The following is a 21650-nucleotide window of genomic DNA, read 5'->3' on the forward strand; positions in this document are numbered from 1 at the left end:
AAAAAGACAGCCTAGAAATGAAGACAAATTGATCCCCCTTCTTATTTTATAATGTAGGTTTGGTGCTGTGAATCCAAGAGAGACAGGTGTTTCTTAAACGATCCAAGAACCACTGCGTGTGTGTGTGTGTGTGTGTGTGTGTGTGTGTGTGTGTGTGTGTGTGTGTGTGTGTGTGTGTGTGTGTGTGTGTGTGTGTGTGTGTGTGTGTGTGTGTGTGTGTGTGTGTGTGGTCTCATAACACCATTACAATCAGCACTGACTTCATCTCAGCATTGTTTTTGCATCCACTACACACCTGGACAGAAGATGCCGCCACAACTGTCTGCATGTGGTGAGCAAACAAGACACAGTGTGGTTTTTCTCTAGGGCTGACCAACTTGGCAACTGCTAGAATAAAAAGACTTTTGTCTTTGGTGGGTGTTATAAAATAAGTATATACCACATATGGTTTATTCAGGGGAGGCATACTGGTTGTAAGTGCATCTAATAAAATCACCCATAAGGGACCGGTTAGAGGAATACCACAGAGCAAAACCCATAGCTGAGTAGCAATCTCAAGGCCTCTGTGACAGCAGCACTTTGGGAAAATCTTTTAGACGTAACCTGAAGTAATAACAGAAATGAAATCTCTGAACCCAGCCCTGCATCAAAGTTGAAAACCATCCAAACAGAGTGTCAGCTCCATTCCTTTTGCTGTTCTGTCTCTAAAAATGCAGCTGAGTGTCCCCAAAAACTCAATAAGAAACTGTCAGCTTGGCTTTTCATTTATTTTCCCACCGTTTGATGCACCGCACAGTGTTTCTCCTAACCTCAAAATATGAGTTAAGATGTAGAAGGGGGTAAAAATGTTTGACTTTTGGCTGAAACTGCCCGATCTTTGTTTTTTCTGCTTATTTTCTCACAAAAGAGGTTTCAGAACATTTTCTCTTCATTCCACTGAAGTCCTATTTTTTCCTGTGAATTGACTTCTCTGTGCACCTACAAGACAATATGAAAAATTATGTATGTGGCTCCATCGTGCTGTAACAACTGAAAACAATCAGAGAATGGAGAGAGCAGAGAATGTGTTCATAAAAAAACTACTGGTCTCAAAACATAATGTGAAGCTTGAAAGGTAGTCCAGAAAGAATGGCCCCCTACGGAGCTGTTGTCCAAAATTGTAACTTTCATGGAATAGAAAAAAAAAATTCATTATGTTTTAAATAGGAGTCCAGACAATAGAAAAGGTTTCATTTTATAAAAATGGAAACATCACAAGCTGTTTTCCAGTATTTCAGTTTTCCACTTGCAGTTTTACTTTTCTTACGGTGATCCCAAACAACATGATTCAAAGACCCAACTCTAGTGCAACAGAGCCTGCCACCTCCTGAATTGGATAAGCATAAGAAAATAATAGGATGGATGGGTGGATGGATGAAAGGTGTATGGATGCTACGATTCCTTCTTTGGGAACCATGGATGTCTGTACCAAATTTCATTACATTCCATCCAATAATTATTCACACATTTAATCCAAAATAAGTATTGAAACCACTCAACAACCATTGTATCAAACCTGGAGGCTTATTGTATTGAATCAAAGTTTAAAGGCTTTCTGTCTACTAAATGTTAGATATAGAGGAAATGTCAAAACATAAAAATATAAACATAAAAAACTCTCTGTCTCACCGAGTCCACCACTAACTTCAGAAGTTATTTAGTTTAGATTTAACAACTTTAATAACAGATGTCCTTTCAGAAAGGCAATAGTTTGAACTAAATCTAAGCCATCCCAACGAAAGACTTTCACCTATACTGCCTCAGCCATAGACTGTACATGAAAGACAGACTTAGAAACCTTGGCCTCACCTATTGATTAATGAAGCCTTGAGCTGAGCATTTCAGTCTTTGCCATCTTGGACATTTGAAACTGGACAAACAACAATCTGACTGAGATGCCAAGAGATACTGATGACTCTAAGGTAAGGTATCAATTTATCAATCACAAGGGAGACTCTTCCTAAAGCAAACCCTGCTTTTTTCTTATTATTTACAGTAATGAGGGCCATTTTTAACAAAAATTAAGTAGTGAGACAATAAAACTGCTTTCTTCTTGTTTCTAGAGGAGACACACCCCCTGCTGGTCACTATAAAAAATGCAGGTTTAAGACACTTCCACATTTGCTTTTGTTCCCACCTGGAAGCTACATCATTTATTTACAGTCTATGGTATCTGCTGACAGTATACATCATATGTCATCACTATCCTGTGATGTGACCTTTAGTTGCTGTAAACATTATGTGCTGTTCTGAGCCGAGTGGCCGAAGCTATTTGTATCCAGTTTGATTAACATTTGTCTAACAGTATTGTTTTGCACTAACATATAAGATCAAACTCATCAGTCTCCTCACTCATCATCTATTAGTGCAACCTGTTCTCCCAAACAATACATATGAGTCATACTAACTGATAAAATAAGCATTCAAACACAACCTGTGACAAGGTGAACAGTAAGGCATCTGAACTTAAAGCAGGATTTTCTGTTGGAGGACAGAAACGGACCCTTTGTCTCCTCCCCAGTCTCCTAATAAATTGGTTTTAGTCTGTTTTGGAGCAAATTATCCTTCCCTCTCCCCCTAATTTTCCAATTTGCTGTGTCATTTATACCTAATTGAGGACCGCACTGGGCTGCATTACTCTCACAAATTGGGTGATATAGTTTATTGAAGGTCTGCTTTATACAGAGGGGCTGGTAAACCAAACATCAATTGTAGACCATACAGAAGATGGGGATTTTTCCTGCAGGCTGGGGAGCATTGCAAAGAGGCTTTAATTATTTCTCAAAGGCAATCCTGGCCATTGCTCCACCACTCATTTTATGGTCACTTTCTTTTTCTTTCTTTGATGGAGGTAATGAATGGGGTGAGAATTCACTTTATTTCATCCCTGCTCTGTCGCCCTTCCTGGTATTTGCATCTCATATTCTTCTAACCAAATAAGAAAAGCTTGTTTTCAACCTGCTCAGGCCAGGTCCAGCATAGAAATGAACGAAAGAATAAAGCACAGGTTAGTGCCTCCTCCATTAGCGTGTGACTCCTCCTAATAAGGAGGTGTAAGTTTGTGCCCTTGACTGTCAAACTATTTACTGCAAGAAATTCCCAACAAAGTTTTGTATTTATTTGCAATACAGAAACACAACAGGTACAGGTACACTAAAGTGAAAATGTAGGAACATAATAACCAATAATGAGTTGTTACATTCATGTGATGATAAAGGAAATACTTCAACAGTTTTAGATCCTTTTTTTTTTTCACTTTTAAAGATGTCACAGAAAGAAAAAACGAGTTAACAGCAGATAAATACATATTGTATCTCCTGCAGGTTTTCCAATCAAGCTTAGTTGACTCAAGTCAAGTACAACATCCACACAGAAAACTGTAATGGTTTTGAATAGCTAATCAGCTAGCATCATGTCTTATTCTTCAACTGACATCTCAGCCTCTTTCAGTACTAACCAAATATTCAGCTGCTGACTTTCTATACATAAAGTAGCACGAGACGTGTGAACTATTCAGAGTGCACGGCTTGACAAATGACAGTTTGACTGCTCTTATCTCTTACACAAAGTGTCTACATAAACACGTCTCCAGTGTAGACTTTACTCTTCAGCTGACAGTTCAACCGCCTTCGGAGCTTAGACATTACCTGGCACTTCAGCTGTTTACACTTAGGCATTTGCTTTTTTAACTCCAGTTGTTACAAAGTGACAGCTCCACTTCCTACAGCACTTAAACTGAAATCTGACAGACTTTATGTTATTACACTTCTGCTCATTAGCAGCTCTGATAGTGTAAAGGTATTCACTTCTTGAGAGTCTCTGAGTGCTGTGGTGTTTTATAAGGGCAAACTGCCGTCCTGGAGGCATCTTCTGTAGCAGCAGCTATACCACAAAGGCAGTTTTGTGATTTTTGTCTGTATGCAGGTTGTTAAAGTGGTGCAAGATGCCATCACAAGTCTTTGACCTTCTGATCTACACATCTGTAAAATTGGAAACATCAGAAGCTTTTAACCGTGAGTATTAATAATATAACTACTTAGGGGGTAACATCGACATGGTTATACGCATTGCCGTTGATGCGATCCCATTTCTCCTTCCAGCTGCTTTCAACTCACATTTGAAGTTCAAGTTGGCTTTTCCCCTTCGTTCAGTTTTTATACTTTAAGTGAAAATATCTGATATTTCACTCGCTTTTATGGCGTAGACAGTGATTGCTATTATATTTTAGACTTCAACAGACATGTTAACTGCTTACAGAGCTACTCTACTATGACATAACATTATGATGAAAACTGCTCCTACAGGACCTCAAAGTGAAATTTCACATGGTTCCAGAGGCCACGGTTCAATTGTTTTGATCTGCTTTCAGCTCTAATACTTGAAATCATTGCCAGGGGTTCAACTACTGCCCTTCTGACATTTTACATATAAATACAAGCTGTCCTGTGGCTTTGCTGTCTGTCCCATCTGATCTATTACAAAAAAAGATACAGGTCACGCTCTCACCTTGACAAATATGGACATTTGTAATAAACCCATTGGCACCACATTTAAACGCACCGGGCAAGTGTCATTTTTCAAAAGCATGATTATCAGCCTAATACATGATCTTTTGCTTAATGTTACTAACTAGTTTTATGTCTAAACCTAACCAACTTGCAAATGTGAAATTAAAAAGTGACTGAAAATAAAGCTTGAAAAGTGCAAAATAAAGCTTGGTTGAATCACAATCTCTTACAAACTGATTTAATTTACTGGCACCCCAACAATCTTTAAATGCCACTCTTTAACCCCCTGAGGGTTACTAGTGAGAACCCTGTTTTGTACTAAAGAAAACAGTCACAGGAGCAGTCACCTTGAGGCACTTTATATTCTAAGGTAAAGAAAACCCAACAATCATATGATCCCCTTTGAGCAAGCGCTTGGCGACAGGTGGAAGGAAAAACTCCCTTTTAATAGAGAGAAACACTCAGTGCATCATGGGAATCCCCTATCAGCCCAGACCTATTGCAACTACAAGATTTATAAAAAAGGAAAGTTTTAAGCCTAATCTTAAAGTAGAGAAAGTGTCCGTCTCTCAGGTGCAAACTAGGAGCTGGTTCCTCAGACGAAGGCCCTGAAAACTGAAGGCTCGGCTTCCCATTCTACTTTTAAATTCCCTATGAAAAACATCATGTGGTTTTCCTGGTCAAAAACAAATCATTTGATAAAATGAAAAAGAAAACAATGAAGGATAAATGTGATATTCTGACTGTGTAGAGTTAGGGTTAGAGTTGGAGCTGGCACTGATGAGTTAAATAGCACAGTCACTGTCCAATAATGCCACTACTAGTGTGCCAGGGCATCCATGCCAAAGCACACCTCTGCAACACCAGAACAGCAGTATCTGACACCCTAGCATGAGAAAGCACTTGATAACTATACAAGTAAAAATGTTTTCTATCTCTAAATGGCAGAATGGGTTTAATGCTTAGGTCTTGTTTTCGTATTTAGTGCAAATAGATATCTGAATTTCAAAGCCATCAAGAGGCTTCTCAAGCAAAAGTTTGTCTCTGTGCAATCAGCAAACAGCATTAACTTCCCGCCTCTCCTCAGGGTATCCTGTTATTTTCTTTCCACAGGAATTTTTTCTTTTTTTTTGGCAGCAGATGTTCCTCTCCACCCTGCCCATCGTTGCGGGTGCCTGAGTGACGGCGAGGCCGCCCATCAAAATGCCATCAGGACCCTGCTGGCCACCAGATGAACGCATGCCCAGAATGCATCATGTGGGGGCTGTTAAGTCCCATTTACCTCTTCCTCCCGTCTGCCACTTCCCTTTACCATCAGCTTGTGTCCTCGTAACTCTCCATCACCGAAGCAGACATAACAAAGCATTCAGCGACACTTTTTCTGGTTTGTGCTGACAAACCAACTTAACAAAAGATGAGTCTCGACCCCTGGCTGGCTCAGTATAAAAGACCGCGGCAGACGGAGGTGTGGGCATGTGAATAAATCGATTAGCAGAGCGCTTGACGGATGGGATTTACAGGAGGTCTCGACGCACCAGAGAATTAATTTTGCTGGGAGAACATGGTTCTGCCAGGTTCATTCGTCTTGGCGGGGAATTTGGCAGTTTCCCCAGGTCTGGGGGCTCAATTAACGAACGGCTGCAGCGGTTTGGGGAGGAAACAGCTTTGTTGAGGAATATGCCACATCCATGTGTCAGGCACATTTTAATGATAACGGATTTTAGGAATGCAAAATGAGGAAGGGAAAGGGGAGGTTAGGTGGGTGAGGTTAAGCTTTCAATGCTGGATTGGTGGGGGATGGGGTTTTAAGAGGAACACCAGGACAAAGAGACAGGTAAAAACATCTTGTGGAGCACGACGTGTACGTGTTATTAAACAACTGACTAATATACACAGCATTACACCATGGACCCAACAAATACACTGTACTGCAAAAAGCATTTGCTTGTCTGCCTTCACATATGAACTTGAGTGACATCCCATTCTTATTCAATGGGTTTAATGTGATGACAGCCCACCGTTTGCAGCTATAGCAGGTTCAATTCTCTGGGATGGCTTTCCCTGAAGGTTCCCTGAGGTTTAGGAGTGTGTTTATGGGAATTTTAGGAGCATATTTGTGAGGTCAGACACTGATGATGACGGTGATGAAAGCCTGGCTCGCAGTCACAGCTCTAATTCATCGCAAAAGTTGTTCTATCAGGTTGAGGTCAGGACTCTGTGCAGACCCGTCAAGTTCTTCCACACCAGACTCACTCATCCATGTCTTTATGGGCCTTGCTTTGTGCACTGGTGAGAAGGGGCCATCCCCAAACTGTTCTCACAAAGTTGGGAGCATCAAATTATCCAAAGTCTCTTGTTATGCTGAAGCATTAAGAATTCCTTTCACTGGAACTTCCAACTCCTGAAAAACAACCCCATGCTATATAAATGCGCCTCAGCATCTGCTGACCCCACTTTTACGTGGCCTGCCACGTTGTGGCTGAGTTGCTGTCATTGCCAATTGTTTCCACTTTGTTATAATACCACTAAGAGCTGACTGTGGAATATTTAGCAGTGAGGAAATTTCAGGAATGGACTTGTTGCACAGGTGGCATCTCATCAAAGGACCACTCTGGAATTTAGTGAGCTCCTGAGAGTAACCCATTCTCTCACAAGTGTTTGTAGAAGCAGTCTGCACGTCTCTGTACTTGATTTTATGCACCTGTGACCATGGAAGTGATTGAAACACCTAAATTCAGTGATTTGGATGGGTGAGTGAATACTTCTAGCAATATAGCATATAAGGCCAATATTCATTTTACTTTTGATGCTGTCTCCACCACCTCTACACTCATACAGCATGTCAATCGCAGAGTAGTTCACTGTAAAGCATCCAATGTTTTTTCATCCTTTGCTGTAAATGAGAAGATCGAAATGAAGATTTAAGCAACTTAAAGCAACAGATATTTTTTTCCTTCATCTTTTGTATACAGAGTTATTTACGCAGTAATTTTATCAGCTTTGTCTTTCAAAAAAAAAAAAAGGTTTTCCATATGAAATTTGCACAAATATGTTCCTTTAACAGGATGTGGTCTGTCCATTTCAAGATGAGTATTTTTGGTGCAGTGCACGGGCTCTGCAGAGTAGCTTTGGATGATTAAAAGGTCAAAATAATCTTCATTTACTGGGCCTTCAGTTAATCCACTGTCTAAAACAAGCGGTTTTAACACCTCTGCCTTAAGCCAACTTTCTTCTGACTGGAGGAGTTAATTGAAAAGGCCGCTGTGGTGACCAAACCAGCATGCTTTAGTTGACCAGACTGGGAATATCTGCTGTCTTTGACATCATGCAGACATCCAAAACCAAGCTTCTAAAGCAGCCTCGGATAGCCTCAAAGGGACTCTTTTTATTATTTGAAGCCGCGTTTGAACATGTTTATGCATTCACTATTGTTAAAGTATGAGTAAATATATATATGTATATATGACTAAAACTAAGGATAAATATGATGGGCCTGCTTTAAATTCTTAAGTACCTTTCTTTGGAAGTAAAAGGCAGGTGAATCTAGACTTCCACAGACTGAGCATTAATGCAGAGTTGCTTGTTGTGTTGAAGCATCTTTGCACTCACTCTTCCCTTCCCACTATCTCAGGTTCCAATCCCTCAACCTGAACATTTCAGTGGATGATTTATGTAGTAGTGTTGCTCTGTGACCTCAAAATCCGCCCCATCCATACCGCACCTGTCACTGCGCCACTGCCTGCATGCTTACTGAAAAGCAAGCCATCCATGCAAAATGGCAATTTTCTACTCACCTAGAGAATAAAAAAAAGGATCCAATCCATTCAGAGGCAAAACAAGGAAAATTCTATGATATATAGAGCAGGTGCGCGAGGCCTCGGCCCACTGCTAACGAGGGAGCTGAACTGCACGCACCGTTGACCACAACATCTGTCGTTTTCACTGATGCAGAGTTTGGTTTTACCTTTGCAGCACAGTTTGCACGGCAAGAGACAGGAGATGATAAAGTACATAAGATGGATACAGATGGAAGAGACCCGGCCCGATTTCAGTTGGGGGGCACAAAGTTCCCATGCTGTGCCTTGGTAGCATATGATGCATGAGAATCCACCACGAGCAGCAAAGAGTTATGCTTGTCTGCCTGGGCCCAAGGTGAGGCCCGGCCTGACCCAGTTCACCATCCCAGGTGGAAACCCTAATGAGCTCATCAGGCCTAACGAAGCTTAACAAGCTTCTAATTGGCAGCGTTATGATGTCCCCGAAGGTCAGAGTGCAGGATCCTGTGCCAAGAGCAGGAAAGGCTTTCACTTCCTGCCAAGAGCAATCATGTGACTGACTAATATCCCTTTGTGTAAACAAAGTCGGGAAAGGGCAAGAGGAACTTCTTACATAAGCAAAAAGTGGAGTGTGGTAGCTTACAGAGAAGAAGTTGTGGTGAGGTTTGACAACAAAGCTGCAGCCTCACAAGTGGAAAACAAAGACGTAGAAAAATATCACCGGTATAAATCATGCTTGACAGTGTAATCTAATACAAGAGAGAATACCGTCGCCTATAACTTTACAGATTATAAAATAAAAATCAACAAACATATAAAAATTTGCTACCAGTAAATAACAAGCAGTTATAAAAGTTTGATCGGATACAGAAATCTCACTTTTTTCTTTAACAATCAAAAAAAAAAAAAAAGAAAAGAGTAGAGGCTGTTCGGGTGCCTGACAAACATTTCTGTGGTGAAATGCTGCCACCTACTGGTCACTATGCACAGATACAACGTCAAAAAAATCAGTCCACTGAAAGAAAGAAAAAACGAATTTCCACATTATGGCATAATTGAGATAAAATTAAAACATGCCATCTGCTATATTTAAGAATACACAACCCCAATAAACCAGAAAATAACCACATCACACAGTTATGAAGACAGAGTGCACGATGTACACGATGTATATATTTTCACTAATGATGTAACTACAAGGTTAGTGATGGAAACATGGAGGGGGGGTTATTGCAGCAATGACAAACCACACAAATAATATCAGAAAATGTACTTTAAAAAAAAAAAAAGAATGAAGAGAAAGTTGTATCTGATAAACACATACTGCATGTTTCTGTTGGACATTATCATACAAGTCCTATTAAGATCCGTTAAATCCAGACTGGCCAGGAATAAAAGACTGGAATAGCACTAAAATCTACCCAATTTCCCCTGCAACAAAAAAGCATCTAAAACTACATAAAATTACATTTTAAAAGTAAAGGGATAATTTAGGAGAATGTGAATACAATGAAATGAACAATTTAACTAATAGATTAATTCCAGTGAATGTGGAGGGTCTCAAGAAAACAGTGTCCAGCATAACAAATATTAACCTTACACTGTATCCTAAAGTATTTGTTAAAGTATAATCTGTATAAAGGAAAAAGAAAAAGAAAAAAAAACATGCCACATTGTAGGAGAAGAATGAAAGCTTTACAATAGAGATAAACTTGTGTTTAAAAAAAAAAAAAAAAAAAAAAAGTATAGTACAAGTCCGCAGGAGACTGTTTGGTCACTCTGATGTCCCACACAATGTTGTGAGTCGATTCTGTTGGGAAAAACAAAAAGAAATGATGAGAATCAAAGCATATGCAAATATTTCACATCAAAATTTGGCTAAAGCTGCAACAAAACAGTGACGAAAAGCTGATGAAACTGTGCAAGTAACGTTGTCCTGCTGGAGTTAATTTACCTGCAGCTGCCGAATGCTCCTCATGGCGGTTTCGTCCAGCAGTGACAGATCCACTGAGTCCATCTGACTGGCCAGCAGTTGAATGCTCTGGATCAATATGTGAAGGACAGTTGTGTTAGTGAATTAGTTTTTGAGAATTAGCCTTCTAATCCAGAGTTTTGTTAGACAATTAATTACTCAAAAGCCATGAAGTCATCAAATGTAACTAAACAGTCATCAACATAAGTATAAAATCAACATGAAAGCAGAAGACTTGAAGGCCGATTTAATGCATCTTTAAGCTCATTTTCAATAAACCGTATATAACAAAGTATTCAATGTTTTATCTTCCTGAAAATAGACGTCTAAATTTCTTTAGTAAATATTGTTTCCTCTGCTGCCTTGTTAAAATCATTTCTTAAACAACTGACTGATCAATAGTACCTGAAGCTCTGAGCCTGACTAAATGTGCACTCACCTCTCCATTCCCAACGGGAACATTGATGACAATATCCTCATTTCCTGCTGCAATGGGAGAGCCGTTGACTGAAATGCTATAGACCCTCTCCTTGTGGCGGGGAACTCTCACTGCGGGGGTCTTGGGAAGCCTGAGGTGAAGTGAGTAATATGAAACCTTCTTTGTAGGGAATGTCAACATTGCAGAGTAAATAGCACGGTCTGCCCGATTACAGCAAAGTCTCCAGTCCCCGCACACTTTCTAACACTCAAAGACATTAGATCCACTTACAGCTCTATGAGAGCAGAGATTTTGCTTTAACGAGAAGCCTGAGCTTTAATACAATACTTTGAGCACTTGTTTGTCTGTTTGCCCATGTTTTCACAGAATCACTATCTATTCAGCATGAGCTGTAAATGAATTTGTGCTAGTAAAAATGTCTCAGTACTATGTCTCAGTAATAAAACACTGAATATAAAGACACAACACTGCAGAAGTCTTCAGTGAGCTGCACTGAATAACCACATTCAGGACAGGTGTAGATGTCAACCTGTGAGGACGACTGGTGCACTGCTAATGTTATCCACACACAGCAAACTAACCTGACCAGTATGTGAGTCTAGTTTCTTATGCACAATATAAATCTGACCCGTCTTCATCTGTGCTCAATTTTGAATCCTTTTTTTAACCATTTTATAAATACGTTTTCTCCCCTCTCAATCAACTAGAACACTAATTGCCATTGCCAGAAACACCATCTTTAGAGTGACACAGTATAATTCTAAGGTGTACCTTGGGTCAAAGCGAGGGGTAATAAGAGGAGTGGGTCCCATCATCAAAGAAGAATCCAGCAAGCTTCTGGCAGGAGTAATCAGGGGGTTCTTGTTCGATCTGAATCCAAACAATGACAATGTGTTAGCATCACATTTATTAGCTACCAAACTTGCTTCCAAAAGTTTTTAGAAAGGGAGGAAAGAAGAAGAAAAGAAAGAAAGAAAAAGAACAATACAAAAAGTAAAAGAACTTACCGTCTGATGGTGGAGCTCTGCTTGCTGATCGACAGAGCCTTTGCCCTCTTTGTTTTAGTCGGGGGCTTTCTGGTAGTTCTCCCCTAAATTATAAACAAGCATTTAAAACACCACAAAAGAAGCAAACAGAGGATCCTGCATAACAACAGCTGTATTTAGTTGCTCTCATGTATGACTGTGTGAAAAGCAGTCATTACCTTTTTTGTTGTGCTTGGGACGTTTTCATCCTCAGAGCTCAATGTAGCCCCACCTTTCTTCTTTGATGCTGTGGATTGGACAAAACAAATTGGATTGGCTACAGGGAAATGGTTTCCTTGTTTCATAGGAAATGTATAAACTACTTTTAACTCACTTTTCTCAATTGTTTTTAGAAGAGATGTATGATCCTTAGCCACGACACTTTCCACAAGAGCAGCTTCCTCTTTTCTCTATAAATGCAAATATAACTGAGTGTTTATGCAGAACAGAGCATCGTTGCACAAGCATGAAACTTGTATATTAAGTATAATTTGACAAGGCTAATCAACTGACCTTTGCACTATCGAGTTCTGGTGTTTGTGGTTTCTCAGATTCTGCAGAGATTTAAATGTTCTTTATTTAATGCTGTTTAAAAACCAAAACAATATACACTATATACAGAGCAGCAGTGCAGAGAATACTTTTTGGTAATAAGCTATATATAGCCTGTCAGGACTAATGAAATTCATTCAAGATGAAATGCACAGATTTTTGAAAATGTACCATTAGCTTTTTTAAAAATTAGAGCAGAATGCTGTAAAAGTCTCTGTGGCTCAAGAGCATTTCTTCTTTATAGATTTGGGATTTGTTAGTCAATAAACTATGTTTACTTACTCCAATGCTCCAACCAGTTCATTTGTCTGACAGCCTTGGGGAGCTTAATTATTGCCATGTTGTAGCTGTTGTCAACATCTTTCAGCAGCTGGTTTATCTTCTCTTTCAGCTGTCCAACTCTAGTCTTCACTGCAGAAACACAAGTGTTGAGTCCAGCTTAAGTTATACAGTGTCAATTCAGCTTAAGTTATACAGTGTCAGGGTGGGGTGGATGGATGTTAGCATCAGTGGTTATTTGTGACAGTAGATTGGATCAAGAGTGAAGGTAAAGATGCTAAGATTTCCATTGGTAGTGACCAGAAAGGACATATTAGAAATTAGTACATGTGAAGAATGGTTGAGGTTGAGTGGTTTGGAGGCAAAGTTAGAGAGGCAGGGCTGAGATGTCATAAACACGTGCAAAGGAGGGATAGTGGAAATACTGGACAAAGGGTGTTGAATATTGAGCTCCGAAGCTGGAGGAAAAGGAAAAGGTTCATGAATGCAGTGAAGGAGGACGCGCAGAGGGTTGGTAAGACAGAGGAGGATGCTAAGGATATAGTGAGCTGGAAGAAAATGTTGTTTCGGTTGTTCCTAAAGTGAGCAACCGAAAAAAGAACAGGGAGTATTTCTGTAGCATTTCTATGGTGAGTTAAAAATAGTAATAATAATCACCCTCGCTGTCAAAATCCTCCAGAAAAGCTTCCAGTTTTGCCGTCTTGGGGTTATTCTTGCGTTGCTTGGTAGTCCTTTTCCTGGGAGCCATTTCTGACGGACACGGAGTATATTAGTACATTACAATATAGCCTAGTACAGTACAGTGTAGTACAGTATAGTGTGGTATATTAACACGCGATAGACACAATGAAATATTAACATTATGACCCTTAATGGGGAACAAAAGAAAGTAAAAAAAAAAAATCTGCCTACATGCGGCTAACTGTTGGTGAAGCTAACGTTAGCGAGTAGCTTTAGCTGAGTTAACGCTTATTTTCTGACCTTATTTTCGACAGCTGTATTTACACCTACCAATATGTGTTACTGGTAGGTGTAAATACAGAATATGATGTATTTACATGCTTTATTTAAAGTATATATCATTACCTAAATGTGTTTTTCCTGTTCGTTCTCGACACTCGCCTTCCTTCCTTCACAAAGCCCTTTTCAAATCTTCGCGCGGGGAGGGGCCAACACGCCAGATCAGCCAATTAGGACGCGCATATGCCTTGCGTCGCAACAACTTTGTTTTCAACCTATCGTAGCGCCGAACGTCAGTGTTTACATCAAGAGAACGGAAATGGTTCAGGCAACATGGTAGAAATGTGATGTTCTGTAGCTGCGAGAAGACTCATTTAAAAGTCATTTTTTCATAAAGTCGCCTTCATGGAAAATAAGACATAAAGCTGACTTAATGTATTTCGTATTTTTCCCTTTGGACACTTAAGTACTAAAATCGTTTGCTGAAATGTCTACGCTTGCGGTAGCTACGCTTCATCAGGCTCTGAGGAAAAGCTTCGCGACACTTGAAAGCAACCAAAAAGTATGGAAGAGTGTTTTAGCCGAGTGCAGCCCTCTGATGGTGTCTCTCGGGAATTTGGCGGAGCAATCGAGAGCGCTGTCCAACGTGCAGATCTCCAACACACCGCTCAGAGTTTTTCCTGACCTGGAGGAGAGACTCCGCTTTAAGCTCCTTGAAGCAACGGATATAGTGCTGGGAAAACTCAACGAGAAGATGTGAGTAAATCGGCTTTTATATCTGATAAGGATGCTGCGTTATTGGTATTCACATCAAACTATCCATGTTTGATGGGAAAGGAGTACAGCTACACCCTTTTTAGTAATAAAAGATCAGTTTATATTTTAGTAAGTAAATGGATCTTTGGAGAAGAACCTTATTAGTACCAGTTTGCAGAAGCTGCTCAGAGTATGCTTAAAGTATATATTATACTATAATTTTTATCTCACCCTCCCTTCTTTCCTTTCCTCTTTCTTTCAGGTCTTCCCTCCAGTCTGCGAGGGATGCCATCAGTAACCAGGTTGCTGCAATCCTTCATCTGTACGAGCAGAACACACACAGTTTAGATCTGCTTGCAGTAACTGAGCGATCAACCACCACCCCGTCGGTCGCTGACATGCTCGAGTGGCTTCAGGATGCTGAGCGTCACTATCGGCAACAGTATCCTTTTCTCTCTTCAGTTTTGGATGTTTATGTTATATTCTGGTATTTTTTCCCCTTAACTCTTGTGTTCAGATTCCTGAGGAGGAAAACTCTGCTTCAAACACTGAGAGCAGATGACCTCTCACTTCTGGAATCTGCTCCCCAAAGGTGGAACTCCTTGGAGTCTCCCAGTGCAGAGGACCACATCACAGGTAAAATGTATATGACAAGTACTTCACTATATCATTCAGTTCACATCTGTAATTAATGCTGTATGATGGACTAGTTCTTTCAACATAGAAAGAAGCTGAAGATGTTTATAAATGTACTTAAATCCAGAACAACACAAGTGCTGACAGACTGTCATCTAGCATACATCTAAAGTCATGTAAAGATTTGAAAACAATAGATTAAAAAACAACTGTAAAAACATAATTCAGGGAAATATTATGTCACGGTTTTAAACTTAATCTTTTTTCCTGTTACACTAGAGGGCGTCTTTAAATATTCTTTTTCTATCACTTATAATCAATCATAAAGGGACCTACCTTTATGGCCAGTATTCATAAAACTTTTAAAATTCATCTCAAGTAGCAAAACCTAATTTGATATAATTTCAGTTTTAATAATTGAGTACACATTGGCCAGAGACCAGTGCTCTGATGGATCTAGAAGTGACTGTTATTTATTAAACTAATTATCTTGCTCTCTTTTCTTTTCAGATACACTTTGCAAAGTGTCTTTCTTTGTGGAGTCGCAGTGAAGATGGTTAAGGACTCACCTAATTGTGAATATAACTGCATTTTAATGAAGACGATGAGAAGAAAGAGATCCAGAAGAACGACTGAAACTAACTGCACAATGACTTGAACTGATGCACACAAATGTCGCTTGGAGGGACGATGGTGCAGGGAAAGCTCCTGGTTCAAATCTCCTGGTCAACTGTTGGTTTTTGTGTGGAGCTTGCATGTTATTCCTGAGCCTGCAGGGGTTCCATTGGCTTCTTCCCACAGTCCAAAAACACAAACTTTTATGTAAATTGGCTGCCTGGATGTGAAAGTATGAATAGTTCTGCTTCACTCTGTCTCCCATGATGAACTGTTAAGCCCAGATAGGATCAGCAATTAAAAATGGTTGAGTGGACTTAAATTGCTCCTAGATCTATTTTGAAGGGAAACCAGGGTGCCCTAAAAACTACAAATAAGTATTTACAAATAATGGGGCCAATGTAAAGTATTGATTTATCTTGAATTCAGTTTGGATGGATTGAAATGTTTAATCCAGTACGTATGAGAATTTTGAGCACACATACATCTATATATTTATTGCACAACAGAACTGCATCTTTAAGGTTTCGTTATTTTTAGAACATGCTTGACTCTTATTGGTACTACAGTTCAGAAGAGTATATCAGCAGGTGTCCAAATCATAGTTAACCTAGTTCAAATACAGCAGTGTAAGTAGTACTGCTCATTCTTACCTGAACTTCACTTTCACTGTGTCATTCTCTCACAAGTTTGGTCTTATATTTCGTTTTTAAAGGTCTCATAAACCTAAGATTAGTGTTAGGGTTGGGTTTTACTTTAGTCAGAGGCTAAATAGACCTGAGAGGTCAACAAGGATTGCCGGCTCGACAGATCTAAATCTCCACTTGGAAATAATGGTTATATCTGGTTTCGGGGTCATGTGACTTTTCTTCAGTACAAAATGATCCCTGTGAGTGTGGCCTACTCCAGAGACTTTAACAGATGAAGATGATGATAAAATAGTGATTCAAATTTATAAGGAAGATAAAAATAAGGTAAAAGCAATAGTTTTAAAAATAAGACCGAAAATTATTGCTGCTGAAAATAGTTAACTGTGAGATTTACATGAATTATTAATTATTGTTTGGCTTAGTGCACCCTTGATGCATCGAGCCATAACTCACAACTCATGCTGTTTATTTCTAAGGTGATGGCTGCACATCAGAGCCCTGAGACTTTAAAATGGATCCATTTAAAAATTAAATGTTATTGTCCCACATCCTAATAAAGGAGACGCGGAAATCACTATTGTTTTTCAGCAGGTGAAAGTGAAATTAAATGTATTGATTGAAAAGGTATTCTTGGTGTGTGTGCTGTTTTATTAGCTACAAATCTAGCAGTGTAAAAGAGACTCAAGAGCAGAATAAAATCAAGTATAACAGAATGTATGTATTTTCTGCATCACCAAATTAATACATGTACATTCCCATGAGTATATAGCACTTAATTTAGTGGTTTTAGTAAGGTACTTCTTAACAACTTACACATATAAAAAGTATTCCCCTAGAAACTTAAAACATAGTGTAATTTAAAGATAAGCAAAAACATGATACTTTCTTTTAAACCAGTATAAATACTTCATTACTGTACTTAAGTAGAACTTTGAGGCATCTGTACTTTTCTTACAACTTTTTACTTTTACTTACTACATTTTTAAACAGATGTATTTTCTAATTTGGATTAACGGATCTGACGGGAGTTATTATTTCAGGGTATTTCATCATCTAGCTAGCCCTACAGAAAACAAGCAAGAATAAAGGGAGTCATATTTTTTTAAGTGTCAGGTAATTTCAAATTCAGAGTTTCTATCAGCTCAGCAAACACACAAACCGTTTGTGTCTCCAGTTTGTGGCACAGTGTGTTGCTAGCTGAAGGTCCAGCTGCTGTATTTGATGGAGAGAAAAGAAAGAGCTAACTTCACTCAGAGATGGAGAAAGATAAGAAAGACGACATGAGGGGAAGAAACGAGGTTAGACTTAAAGGTAAGGACTGCTCAGTGGGGTTTGATACACTGGAAATGTAAAGCTTACATGTACATCCTCATGTTTTTAAATCAGATATTATGACATTATGTTTTTTTCATATTGTGAAACATGCTGCAAAACAAACGGAGGTAGACTGTGTTCAAGGTTCAGTCAGCTTTGCATAAGAATAGCTGGTAGAAATATTCCTCAAGGAGCTACTTTTTTACTTTGAGTGCATTTCAGAGCTGGTACTTTTTCACTTTTAGAAGTTTAATCGTTGCTTCAACTTTTACTGAAGTTTTTTTCCACACTAGTATGTGTACTTCTACTTAAATACAGAATTTACTTTTTTTGGTTTTGTGGACGGAGTGACCCTAAATAGAACAAATAGACCCTAAATAGAACAAAAGTCCAGCACACACAAAGAAAAACGACTACTTCAAAATTGTTTAAGCACACTTTGCCAGATTTTTTTTATTTCACAATTTTCTGACTTAAGTAATCACTGCAATCTTCAAAACACAAGCCATCATTAAAGCCATCATCAAGTCATACTGTTACAGCAAAGACTAAAGGCTTTCTTCAGGCACTGCTATGAATCAGACAACAGGAAACATCAAATCTCAACGTACTGAAGACAAACATGACAAAGAGATTTACAAAATACGTATTCATAAATATATGTTTAAATTTATACCTTAAAATTCATGATCTTTGTACCATTTTTAAGAGTATCAGCTCTTCTTTCCTTCTTCCTTTCCTACACATACTCCTTCAGTGGTAAATTATTAGAAGTGATAGGCTTTGGGAGATCTGGTGCTGTAGCAGGTGAATTTGCAAAACTCCGGCCTATGTAGCCCCTCCGGTACCTGCCGCCCCTCTCCATGAGTGGGCAGGTGCTGCTCAACACAGCTCCGCTGATCATGAGAATAACCGCAGCCGCCCAGCCCAGATAAATAGCCTGGCCCAACTCTCTTTTGTGCATCACAGGCACGTTGGGGTTGTAGAAATCCTGGACGACTGTATTGGCAGTCCAGGAAACTGGAATTAATACGCACAGGCCTGTCAAAATGAAGAGAACTCCACCTGAGAGCGCTATACCCGCCTTGGCCTGGCGATCGTCCCCGGCACAAGTGGTGCACTTCATGCCGCAGCAGGACACAGTGCAGGAGAGCCAGCCCATGAAGATGGCCAGACACATAAGAGCACGGGCTGCCTGGATGTCGGGAGGCAAAGCCAGCATGGAGTCATAAGTCTTACACTGCATGTGGCCCGTGGTCTGGTAGATGCAGTTCATCCAGATCCCTTCCCACTTGATCTCTGAGGTCAGGATGTTGCTGCCTATGAAGGCTGAGACCTTCCACTGAGGCAAGGCTGTGACAGCGATCGCCATGATCCAGCCTGTCACTGCACAGGTGAAGCTGATCAGCTGCATCCCGGTGTTCACCATGATGAAAAAACTGGATGTGAAGCTTCTTTAAAATGTTTAATTTGTTCTCTGTCTTTAGCTTCTTTGACAAGATCTTTTCCTTAATATCAGTCTTCCAAGTCGTTTTTATTTAAGTGTTCTTCACTTTTCCTTTTGTGTTTGGCCAAGCGTCCTATGGTCTTTGCCCTAATGTCACTTTGTCAGAGTCATGTTCTTCTCTTTTTCTTTTCCTTCTCAACATCTGCTCACAGTTTCCACTTCCACGCGTCTCAGTGCACTGCGTTATCCAGAAGTAATCGCTTGCTTTCGCTCAACAGACACCCAGCTTTTCAGGGGATCAGAGGCTCGCGCACTTTCTCCTCCTTTTCAAGTTTGAGTCGATGCATTATTGAGTAGCCAATACCTGTGCAGCCACCTGTGGCAGCCCGCAGATGTGGGATCAATCAGGCTTTACAGTGCAGGGCTGGTGGAAGAGAGAGAGCTCTGCCAGGATTTTTTTTTTTTTGCTTTTCCAAGGAAGTGCTTCTTTTTCCTTTAACTCGGGACTGCTGAGCTGCTGTTTACTTCAGTGTCACTCTTGGTTTTGGTGTAGCCTTACCTAGATGGACCAGACTGATATAACCTGATACCTGGATCCAAGGCTACTGATGATGCTATGAGTGTGTCCTTTCACAGGAGGTTGAATATAGTGACTCTCGATTACACAGAATAAAACAGCGTAGCTTTTTACCTCCTGGTCATCGAAAGCCAGTGTCTACTCCTTATGCTTCCAGAGGGATGGATAAAATAAAAACCGTGATCCACCTAAAGAGGGTACTCCAGCCTCCTTTTCCCTCCAAAGAATCCAAAATCCACATTAAGCCTCACAGGCAGCGGGTTTTTGTAATCTTCCTCCTCTGAAAGAACAGCTTTCCTGTAGAAAACAACCTGCAGAATTTATCTTCAGACACCGCTGCTGTTGCCAGCTGAAGTGTCTCTTAGCTGACAATATATGGCGCTGGGGTCCAAGCCTTGATGAGGCCACTTCAGGCTTCAGCTGCTGCACAGCTTCACCCTCCCCCAGCCACTTCCTTTAGTAGCAGTGCAGCCCAGATGGGTCAGTCCAGATCTAACAAGGGTATAAATAAGAAATCAGGCCCGCAAAGTCAGACTTCTGGGTAAGTGAAGCATAAGATCCCTCCCCCTTACTTTCATCCCCTCTGATGTCCAACCTGTGGAAAGCACCACTGAACCCAAGAAAGAAAAAAAAACAATAAAAGAGGCGAGTGGGAGGGAGAGGGCAAAAGAGGGTGAGACAACAAAAGGGAGGGAGGCATGGGCAAACTCAGGATGGAGCGGTGTCTGTAGGTGGATCAGCTAACACAAAGACAACATGGAGTGGGCTCCTACAATGGGGATTACACACTCTGTATTGCTCCATACCACACGTAATTACATGAATTTTAAAGAAGACAACACAAAAATAGCTTTCACTTGCCTCTTTTGGTCTGCAGTGAAAGGGCGAAGCAGCTTTTCATAGTTTTATTTCTTTGACTGTGGATAAAATGTTGTGAGGCTACAGTAAAAAATAAATAAATAAATAAGAGATCACAATTTATTTTGGGGGTTTTTTTTTTCAAATTCACTTAACCGCAATTTCTTACTAACCACTTTCATGTTTTTCAGTTAGATAGACACAGAGTACTGAAACATTAACAAGTTGAAATACCAACTGCAGTTATTGCGGTGAATTGTTTGGCACATAAATAGCTGGGGGCGGTGTAACAGAAGGATCTGACAGCAGGTCTTTGTTTTCATTTCAACATATTTTCCACCCAAGAAAGAATCCTTATTCCCTCTGCATTTGGCCTTAGTGTGGTGTTGTGCTGATGAATTAAATATCGTGGCATCAAGATCTGTGGTTCAGGTTTCCTTTCTTCTGTAGCCTCCGCTCGCCTTGGTAACAGTGGTCATGACAACCAGCCGGGACACAGGAAATGGCAGAGGAGACAGATGATACACAAAGGGGGCAGAGGAAGGTGGCACATACCACTAATGGGTAGTCAGAGTGAACAGATAGACAGATGTAAGTGTGTGTGTGTTTTCCTTTAAGAGGGCAGGCAGCAGTGAAATTACTCTGAACTTAAATCTTAAATACACAACGGAAAGACAAATACTTTAGAGCTTAAATTTATAAAATATTGTCTAGTAGTGGAATGCTTCAAGTCCTAGCTTAGGACTTTATAAGCAACCAATTCGCTATCCCAGGTTGATTGCTTGCATTACAGACAGGTTGCATTTGCTAACTGATGACCTCTTTACCTGAGCTGCACAAACATAAGAGGCAGCCACCTGCTTTTTCAACCAATTCCTTCTTCAGGAAATGTTGTGTTGTTTTGTTTGTTTGTTTGTTTCAGTATATAGTAATGCATCTAAAGAAAATCTGAATATCATGAAAAAGTTTAATTCTTTCAACAATTTACTTTAAAAAGGCAAACACGTTGCATGCCTTTTAAGCCTGCTAAGGTGTTGTTGAAGGTTGCTTTGATAGCTGCCTTCAGCTCATCTGTATTTTTCTCATTTTCCTCTTGACAGTATTCTATAGACTCTCTGTGTGGGTCAGGTCAGGTGAGTCAACCACAGTAATAACTTGAGATTTATAATAGTTGTCACTATGGGCAGGTGCTAGGTCCTGCTGGAAAAGGAAATCAGCATTCCCATAAAGCTTGACAACAGGTGGAA

General features: G+C 40.0%; 3 protein-coding genes across 3 annotated transcripts; 1 reads left to right on the forward strand and 2 right to left on the reverse strand.

Moving 5' to 3' along the window:
• Positions 1–9463: 9463 nt before the first annotated feature.
• cdca8 (cell division cycle associated 8) lies at positions 9464–13764 on the reverse strand. Its single transcript, XM_031735803.2, has 11 exons — positions 13677–13764; positions 13248–13340; positions 12594–12722; positions 12273–12313; positions 12094–12169; positions 11939–12006; positions 11742–11824; positions 11506–11604; positions 10735–10864; positions 10278–10364; positions 9464–10133 (listed from the first exon to the last, which is right to left on the reverse strand). The coding sequence occupies exons 2-11, from the start codon at positions 13336–13338 to the stop codon at positions 10098–10100; spliced, it is 840 nt and encodes a 279-aa protein (XP_031591663.1). The 5' UTR covers positions 13339–13340; positions 13677–13764; the 3' UTR covers positions 9464–10097.
• A 98-nt stretch (positions 13765–13862) lies between these two features.
• Positions 13863–16911, forward strand: c19h1orf109 (c19h1orf109 homolog (H. sapiens)). The gene is made up of 4 exons (XM_031735793.2): positions 13863–14306; positions 14569–14748; positions 14824–14942; positions 15453–16911. The coding sequence occupies exons 1-4, from the start codon at positions 14038–14040 to the stop codon at positions 15491–15493; spliced, it is 609 nt and encodes a 202-aa protein (XP_031591653.1). The 5' UTR covers positions 13863–14037; the 3' UTR covers positions 15494–16911.
• Positions 16912–18127: 1216 nt separating this feature from the next.
• On the reverse strand, positions 18128–20003 carry LOC116317152 (claudin-4). Its single transcript, XM_031735833.2, has one exon. It carries the CDS (start codon positions 18948–18950, stop codon positions 18261–18263), a length of 690 nt encoding a protein of 229 aa, XP_031591693.1. The 5' UTR covers positions 18951–20003; the 3' UTR covers positions 18128–18260.
• Between the last annotated feature and the right edge of the window lie 1647 nt (positions 20004–21650).

This window comes from Oreochromis aureus, linkage group 22 (genome assembly GCF_013358895.1).
Source record: "Oreochromis aureus strain Israel breed Guangdong linkage group 22, ZZ_aureus, whole genome shotgun sequence".
Taxonomy (NCBI): Eukaryota; Metazoa; Chordata; class Actinopteri; order Cichliformes; family Cichlidae; genus Oreochromis; species Oreochromis aureus.